The 8,912-nt window shown below is 46.7% G+C and overlaps 1 protein-coding gene across 4 annotated transcripts in view; it reads left to right on the forward strand.

Moving 5' to 3' along the window:
• Positions 1-8,912, forward strand: part of Cfap251 (cilia and flagella associated protein 251) — a 70,736-nt gene that overhangs the window by 17,172 nt on the left and 44,652 nt on the right. For all 4 annotated transcript variants that reach the window (XM_055605804.1, XM_055605807.1, XM_055605806.1 and 1 more), the window contains 3 exons: positions 1,174-1,285; positions 1,520-1,600; positions 6,124-6,201. In XM_055605804.1, the coding sequence (XP_055461779.1) occupies positions 1,174-1,285; positions 1,520-1,600; positions 6,124-6,201 (271 nt within the window). The remainder of the gene's footprint in view (positions 1-1,173; positions 1,286-1,519; positions 1,601-6,123; positions 6,202-8,912) is intronic.

Genomic DNA, 8,912 nt, shown 5'->3' on the forward strand with positions numbered 1-8,912 from the left:
GGGTGTTCTGGGTTCCAGACACTGGTCCTCCTGCTTGCATGGCAAGCGCAGCAACCACGGACCCATCTCCCCAGCCCCGCGTTCCAGTTTGCACCCCCACCAAGTAACACCATTGTATTATATGAATAGATTCAGAGATTTCAACCATCGACAATCATAAGGCCTTCAGGATTCAGTCACTCCCCCAGAGCTGATCAGCTGGTGGCCAAGCCTTTGTGAACACTGCAGGCTGGAGCCCAGCTGCATCCTTCATGTCTGGCAGAGTGTCCTGGCAGGAGGTCAGCACCAAGAGCAAGGTGAATGAGCGACGGCGGCGCTCGTGAGGAGAGCGATCAGCACGATTATCCTACTGCTTGAGTCAGGCCCTCTGTTATTACTGAGATAAAGTTCAAATAACGACAGACGGGACATGTGAAACTATACAGAGGGCTGGCATTTAGGACAGAGTCACACAGCCATCACCTTCCGCTGGCTCCCCTCCCCCTCCTCCCTTCCTACCCCCTGGCAGTCACCAGTCCGTTCTCTGCTCACAGAGTCTCTACTTTGTTTCCTGTCTGTGGGCTCGGTCATGTGAGCTTTCGTGTTTTGTTCTCAGGGTGTGTCTGTGTTGTGGCATGTGCCAGTGCTTGTCTTCTCCTCGTGGAAGAATGGATAATAATGACAGTTTGCTCATGTATAATTAATGAATAAAATGAATTGATTCAGCTGTGACGACTAGCTCATAGCTGTAACTCATAGCACTCAGGAGGATCACAGTTTTGAGGCCAGCCTGGGCTATAGTGTAGCAAGACCATGTCTTCAAAAAGGGAGGTAGGAGTTGGCAACTGGAGAGATAGCTTCAGGGAGTCAAGAGGCCTGCTAGTCCTCCCTAGTTCCGTTCCTAGTGCCCATGTCTGGTGGCTCACCTGCTTGTAACTCGAGCTTTGTGGGATCCAGTGCCCTCTTCTGGCCTCCACAGGCCCCTCACATACATGCATCTGTGCACACATACATAATTTTAAAATAAATATTTTACAAAGACTAAATTATCTGGACACAAATATTAATTAGACACAAATATCCCTTTGCATTAACAGGTCATACTTTGCTTTTGGAAGATTTGGCTGAGTTCAGCATCATTTGGAAGCCAGACGCCCCTCCACAAGGGCTGTCCCTTTCTGTCCTGTTTTTCAGAATCCCCGTACACACCTTATTTGACAGCTGTCCAGAAGGCAATGGCATAAGGTCAATAGCCATCACCCGTGATGCCAAGCTTCTGGCCACCATCTCAGATGCTGAAATACAGGTAAACGGTCCTTTGGGTAGGCCTCTTTGAGCTGGCCAGCATGCTGGATGTCTTTGCAGCCACTCCTTGCAGGCCTTCTGATGTGTGTGTGGACATCACAGCGTAGAGTTGGGGTCCCATGCTTTGGCTCTAGGCCTTTGCTCAGTTGCCTGAGGCCTCAGGGTTTCCATAGCCATAGGCTTCTCCTGCAGCCTCAGGGGCCTCTTATGTCTCTTGCTGTGGTCTTTCTTGCAGAAAGTGTGCATCTGGAAGTGGACCTTGGCGGTGGAGACTCCTGCTTGCACTCTTGAGCTCCCCAAAGAATATGGCTTCCAGGTGAGCTATGTTTGAGCCTGTGAACACCAGCCTGTGCTTGCACTCATGGGGTTTCTCTGCTCCAGTGGGGGTTTGCCGTGGTGCAGAGCCTTTGAACAACACTTTCCTAGTCCAGACCTCACTCTCTCCGTCCTAATAACAGCTAACATGTTTGCTACACTTGCCACTTCCTAGATTCTGCTTGATTCTTTACTAATATTATCTCCCCACATCTGCAAATCCACCAACATTCAGGTGCAGAGTTATTAATATCTGTAGACTACTGCTATTAATTAATTATTAAATAATCTATCCAAAGTCATCCCGCCAGCAGCCCTTCCTATTCCAGAAGCATGCGCTCGGCTGCTTCCGACCTTGCAGCGAGCGGGTGAGGTGTGTGGACGTGTTATGGTCCCCTTGCCTGAGGAGGCTCGTCTAGGACACCCTCAATGCTAACAGCAGCTCTCCCGGTGCCCCGCGTGTGTGTGTGTATCTGGGCATGCATGGCTGGAGGTCCCAAAGGTATATGTTTGGGATTATCCGTCATTGCTCTTCTACCTAACCCACTGGGATAAGGTTTCTCAGTCAAACCCAGAGCTAACTGATTTGATTAGTCTGGACAGCCAGCTTATCTGGGGTTCCCCGGTCTCTTCCTTTAGAGGCTGGAATTTCTGGGCAGGCCACCATACTCACCCATATTTACATAGGTTCTGGAGACCTAAACTTTTGTCCTCAGGCTTGTATGACAAGCCCCTTTAACTGCAGAGCCATCTGCCCAGGAGTGCTGGCTGGCTTTGTAAACTTGACTCAAACCTAGGCATAGCTGGGAACATAGACCCTCAGCTGAGCAACTGCCTCCATCATATTGGCCTGTGGGTAGATGAAGCATTTTCTTGATTGCTAATTAATGGGGGGGGGGGACGCTCAGCCCACTGTGGGCAGTGCCATCCTTGGACAGATGTGCCTGGCTGTATAAGAAAGCAAGCCGGGGACTGGAGCAATGGCTCAGAGCTTAAGAGCACTGGGTTCTCTTCCAGAGGTCCTGAGTTCAATTCCCAGCAACCACATGGTGGCTCAAAACCATCTATAATGAGATCTGGTGCCCTCTTCTGGCAGACAGAAACATTGTATACATAATAAATACATCTTTTTAAAAATATTTATTTTATTTATTATGTATACAGTGTTCTGCCTGCAGGCCAGAAGAGGGCACCAAATCTCATTTATAGGTGGTTGTGAGCCACCATGTGGTTTCTGGAGATTGAACTTGGAACCTCTGGAAGAGCAACTTTTGCCCTTTACCTCTGAGCCATCTCTCCAGCCCTAAATAAATCTTTAAAAGAAAGAAGGAGGGGCAAATCGAGTGCTCATATGTATAAACTAAATCTTTAAAAAAACAAAAACAAAGTGTTTAAAAAATAAAATAGTAAAATAGAAGCAATGAGAGAAGCCATGAAGAACAAGCCAGTGAACAGCCTTCCTCTGCAGTCTCTGGTTCCTCCTGTCCCGTGTCCCTGCCCGGGCTCTCTGAAACGTTGGACTGTTCCCTTGAAGCCAAACAAACCCAAACAAACCCTTTCCTCTCCCAACTGCTTTGGTCCGTATTTTATTACGGCAATGGAGGGCAAACCAGGACACCATGCTCAGATTTGACATTTTTGAGACAGCTGGATAGGTAGCCAGGTGGCCTTGATCACAGTGTTTTCCCGCCTTGGCCTCCCAAGTGCAAGGATTACAGGTGTGCGCCACCACGGTTGGTGTAAGTTTTTTGTCTGTGTGTGTGTGTGTGCTTAACTTTGCTGTACCAACGCCTTTAGGACTTTCCCCCACTGAGTTCGTAGATGGCTCTGTGACGTACTGTCATCTTAATTACACTGTTTTCCAGTCCCAGAGCACAGGGTGGCTCGCTGTTTGTTTGTGCCATCTTCAGTTCTTTTTTTGAGCAGTGCTTTGTAATTTTGAGTGCACAAATCTTTTCGTTTCCCTAAGTTAAATTTATCCCTGCAGATTTTCCCCCTTTCTGATACTGTTGAAAGAAGAATCGGTTCCGTAATTCTCCCTTTCAGGTTGTTCATGGCTGCTGTACAGAAACACAGCTGGATTCTGCCTCCTAGTTCTGTGTCCTGCAACGTTCACTTTAAATTGATTACCATGAAATGAAATGAAGAGCTTGGCTCTCCAGGTCTGCATTATCATTACAGGCCACATGACCAGCTCCCCGGCCACATGTTGCCCGTAAGCTACAGTGTTTGACACCTCCCACCGCAGAGTTCTCAGGTTGTCATCCCTCCCCTCCCCGCCTCTGGCTGACGGCACTCCTCACATGGCATTGAGGGTGTGCAGGCCACCAGGGGCACACCCGAGCCTGTTTCCACTCCCGCGCCTCCAATGTGACGCCAGCCCTACTGTGTGTGCTTCTGTAGCTGTCCCCTGAGGCCTGGCTCACTGGACACTCCTGTCTCTCCAGGTTACCTCCCGCTGCGGCTGGCCCTCCACTGTGCCTCCTCTTAACCCCGAACTTCTAGCGCAGAACAGAACGTATAACACTCCACCTGTCTCCGTGGGCTCCTGTGGGCCCATATCTTTTGCCCTCTGTTTTTCTTCACAAAAACATCTAGAAGGGAGCTGGTAAGATGGCTTAGTAGGTAAGAGCAGTCACCACACAGACCTGATGGCCTGAGTTCGACCCCTGGAACTCACAGCAGGGGTACACTCCAACTTCAGAGGAGTCTCTGCATTCACACAAGTAATGTGCGGGCTCCAAAATCAGACCCTCCTGAAGAGTTCTCACTTTGCCTTATTTTGAATCTCACTTTCATTTTCTCTTCTTTCAGATTGCCTACCCACCCAGGAAAGTTTTGGCTTCTTTTTTTTAATGTTTGATTTCATAATAATTATTATTGTGTGCATGTGTGTGTTTGGGAGTGGTTCTTATGTATGGAAGTCAGAAGAGAACTCTGTGGAGTCACTGTTCTCATTCCACCTTTACAAGAGTTTCAAGGATCAAACTCTCCAGCCCTCAGGATTGCATGGCCAGCGCCAGGCATTTTTACCCACTGAGCCATCTTGCCCTCCTGGCTTCTTTCACTCAGTTTTTGGTGTTTTTTTTTTTTTTGTCTCCTTTTTGGCTAGTGGTGCCATGGGTATATCACCTGCTTATTTCTTAGCTGTTCATGGGCATCTGGAAGAGGGCAGAGACAGCTTGCCCTCGCCTCATCTTGTGCAAGGCCCTTCCTCCACCAGCAGCCCAGGCTGCAGCTCCCCCTGCCTACAGAGGCTCGTACCTTCCAGCCCTAAGAGTTTCGGTCTCAGTTGTCATTTGTTGTTGTTTAGTTTCTGCGGAGTTCATTTTTGGGAAGGCTGCCAGAAACTCACGCCATTCTCTGTCCTGGCAGGAGTCAGAATTCCCTTCCAAGGCCTCATATTTGTTCCAAGATCTCTGTGGCCCTGTCAGTTTCAGAAGTGTGCATTCATCAGCCTTCATCTAAAAGAACACAGAATAAAGACTATCAGTGATGGGTAGGGCTGTTGTTGGAAGGATAGAATGCATCCTTAGCGTATGTGACACTGGGTTCATTGCCCAGCAGGAAAAATAAAAAAGAATAAATGAATAACTAAGTCAATGGTGAATACAGTCTATGTTTTACTTGTTATAGATGATGATTTTATAGTAAATAAAACTTATAAATGAACACATCTTACACTATTTACTTTACAGCTCATATTTAAGTGCTATTCTTTTGTTTCCCAAGTCATTTTTGTATTATATGTAACCCTGCTCAGTTATTTATTATTTTTCATTTTAAAAAAGTATTTATTAATTACACTTTATTCACTTTGTATACCCCCTGTGGTTCTCTCCCTCCTCCCATCCCAATTCCTCCCTTCCTCCCCCTCTGCGTGCATGCCCCTCCCCAAATCGACTGATAGTGGAGGACTTCTTTTCCTTCCTTCTGATCCTAGTCTATTAGGTCTCATCAGGACTGGCTGCACTGTCTTCTTCTGTGGCCTGGTAATGCTGCTCCCTCCTCAGGGAGAGGTGATCAAAGAGCAGGTCAATCAGTTCATGTCAGAGACAGTCCCTGTTCTCATTATTATGGAACCCACTTGGACACTGAACTGCCATGGGCTACATCTCTGCAAGGGTTCTAGGTTATCTCCATGCATGGTCCTTGGTTGGAGTATCAGTCTCATGAAAGACCCTTGTGCTTAGATTTTTTGGATCTGTTGCTCTCCTTGTGGAGCTCCTGTCCTCTCCAGATCTTACTGTTTCCCACTTCTTTTGTAAGATTCCCTGAACTCTGCCCAAAGGTTGGCCATAAGTCTCAGCATCTGCATTGATAGTCTGCAGGGCAGAGCCTTTCAGAGGTCCTTTGTGTCAGGCTCCTGACTTGTTCTCTCTTTTCTCCTTCTGTTGTCCATCCTTTTTGCCTTTCTTCAGTCATTTATTTTAATTAAAATTATTTTTTCATTGTAACACCCAGCTGAAGCGGTGAGAAACGAGTTTGTTTTCTCCTAACACATTTTCATGCCTTATGCTTCAGACCTACCTCATCTTCAACCCAGAGAACAATAACGAAATGGTGAGCAACAGCAAGACGCAGGCCATCTATTATTACTGGGTAAGTTGAGGCAGAGTTGTCTCAGTGTGGATGAAAACACATCGCATTTTAAATACAGATGTCCTATAGCATAGTCATATTGCATCTATTTAGGAAACAATGAGCATGTATTTAAACATTTTGATTTAATTATGGTATTTATCTTGATCTCATTGGAAATTAGCATATTAAATCAGAAGCAAATAATTAAACCTCATTTAATTTTTAAGGTAATGAGGCAAATATTTATTTGTCTATATTTAATAGGTCTAAAAGGTGGGATTTTTTTTTTGACACCTTGGATTCTATTTCAAATTTCAGAAAGAAATTTTTTTAAGTAGAAAATGTTTATTATTTGACAATTTTATGCATGCAAACAATGCATCTTACACCCTCACCCTTCCTCCCCTCAGAGATCCCCCCAACTCCTCCCTCCTGCTCCTGTCAGGAACCCCCAGATTTTCCATCCACTTCCTCTGGGTATCACATGCTCTCCCTCTGCAGTTATTTATTTATTGGTCTTGGCTTGTCAAGAGAGGGTCTCTCTGTGTAGTCCTGGCTGTCCTGGAACTAACCCGGTAGTTCCACACTGACCTCAAACTCAGAGATCCGCCTGCCTCTGCCTCCCGAGCTCTAGGATTACAGACGTATGTCACCACGCTCCTCCTTCCTTTCTTTGTTAATAATCCACTAAGTCCAGTTAGTGGTCCCTGTTGGAACTTGACTCCGCCTTGCCCAGGTGAGCAGAGATGGAGTGTATGAGTGCAATGGCCGTCACCCCACGTATCTAAACAGTTCAGACTTACTTCTATCGTTTTATGTGTATGGATAATTTTGACTTCATGCCTGTCTGTGCGCCACGGCATGTCTAGCGCCCGAGGAGACGATGGTCTTCCAGGTGGGTGCTGGGAATCGACTCTTGGTCTTTAGCAACAGCTGCTTTTACCTGCTCTCCAGCTCTCATGTCATACCCTGAGGACAGCGTTTCACAGCACTCCTCCCCAGCCCCTGCTTCTTTCTTTCTTCCCCTCTTACAAGATATTCCTTGAGCCTTGCTGAGTTGAGATTGATAAAGATGTCCCACTTAGGGCCCCGAACCTTGACCAGCCATGAGACTTTGGCCATTGCAGAAAGAAGCCTCTCCGGCCACGGTTGAGAACAGAACTAATCCATAGGTCCAAACAAACATTTAGAAGGCAGTTTGATAGCACATTGTTTAGCAATGCAATAGAAGTAGGTTCCCCTGTGAGTCTTGTGACCCACAGAGCCTTGGTCTATTGGTCTATTTACACTACCAGATCTTAATTCCTTCCTGTGGGGCAGGCCTTGAAGCTGATCCAAAAGCCATTGGTTTCCCCTGGGACCTAGGTGCCACCGCTGCAGCAGTGAGCCCATCTTGCCTGGAGAGCTACATTATAGCATGCGGGGTTGGCTGCGAGGCTCCCACTCTTTCCCAGAAGCCTGAACAGCACTTGCTCGCCCTAGAAAGCGGGCCAGCAGGGGGGGCTGCCAGGGCACTTCCAGCTAGATTTCTCTGCCCTGAAATCATGGTGTGTGATGTCTTTGACAAAGGATCTTACCTTCTAATTCCTGGGGGTAACCAAGAGCAGTAGCAATAGCCAGTGTTGTTTCTGGAGCACCTCCCTGACCAGTAACTTAAAGGAAGGTATCCCACACCCGGTACAGAGATTTTCATTGAGCAAGCTGGGCCTTGTAGGGGAAGCATAGTCCAAGCAGGGTATCAGTGTCCAAACTCCTTTTTTTTTTTTTTAGAAAAAATGAATTTTTCAATCTGCCTACAAAGTAGCAGGTGCCTGTACAGGAGTTTTCATACGTGCTAGCTTTTGTTAACCCGCCCTCACTCTTTCCTCTCCTCTTAGTCCCCAGCCCTCCTTGCTCAAACCTTTAACTCCCACTGTTCTCCTCCTCTAACTTCACACCGTACAGTCTTCTACTATTCTCCTCCCCTTCAAACCTCTTCTTCACTGCCCCAAGAAAGGAATTATCAAGCAGGTCAGCAGCATACAGCACAGGTCAAGTGAGATCACAGAAACACGCAAACAGTCCTAGCCAAACACAGTTTTTTAAAATTATTTATTTTTATTTTATATACATTGGTGTTTTGCCTGCATGTCTGTCTGCCTGTCTGTGTGAGGGTGTCAGATCTTGCAATTACAGACAGTTGTGAGCTGCCAAGTGGGTGCTAGGAATTGAACCTGGGTCCTTTGGAAGAACAGTCTGTGCTCTTAACCTCTGAGCCATCTCTCTAGCCCCACTAAACACAGTTTTATCGTGACGTAGAGTTCCTGGGTGCGTGCCTTACGGAACTGCAAACAGCTGCTCACACGAGTAGTTGTACATAAACACTCACTGCAGCAGCACTATTCAACATGCCCCAAATGACCAGGGTGTGGTGGTGCATGCCTTTAGTCCCAGCACTAGGCTATAGAGGCAAGAGGATCTCTGGGAGTTTGAGGCCAGCCTGGTCTACATAGCAGGCCCTAGAACATCCAGGACCATGTAGAGAGAGACCCTGTCTCTAAAACAAATAAAGAAATAACAACAAAAAGTGTCCATCAGCTAATGAACAGGTAAATAAAATATGGTCCATCCATACAGTGGAGTGCTGTAGGAAGTGTTTATACTCTATGATGTGGATAAGCCATAGAACTATTGAACTTAGAGGAAGAAGAAGAAGAAGAAGAAGAAGAAGAAGAAGAAGAAGAAGAAGA

This window comes from Psammomys obesus, unplaced genomic scaffold, assembly GCF_907164565.1.
Source record: "Psammomys obesus unplaced genomic scaffold, mPsaObe1.curated_primary_1811, whole genome shotgun sequence".
NCBI classification, from domain to species: domain Eukaryota; kingdom Metazoa; phylum Chordata; class Mammalia; order Rodentia; family Muridae; genus Psammomys; species Psammomys obesus.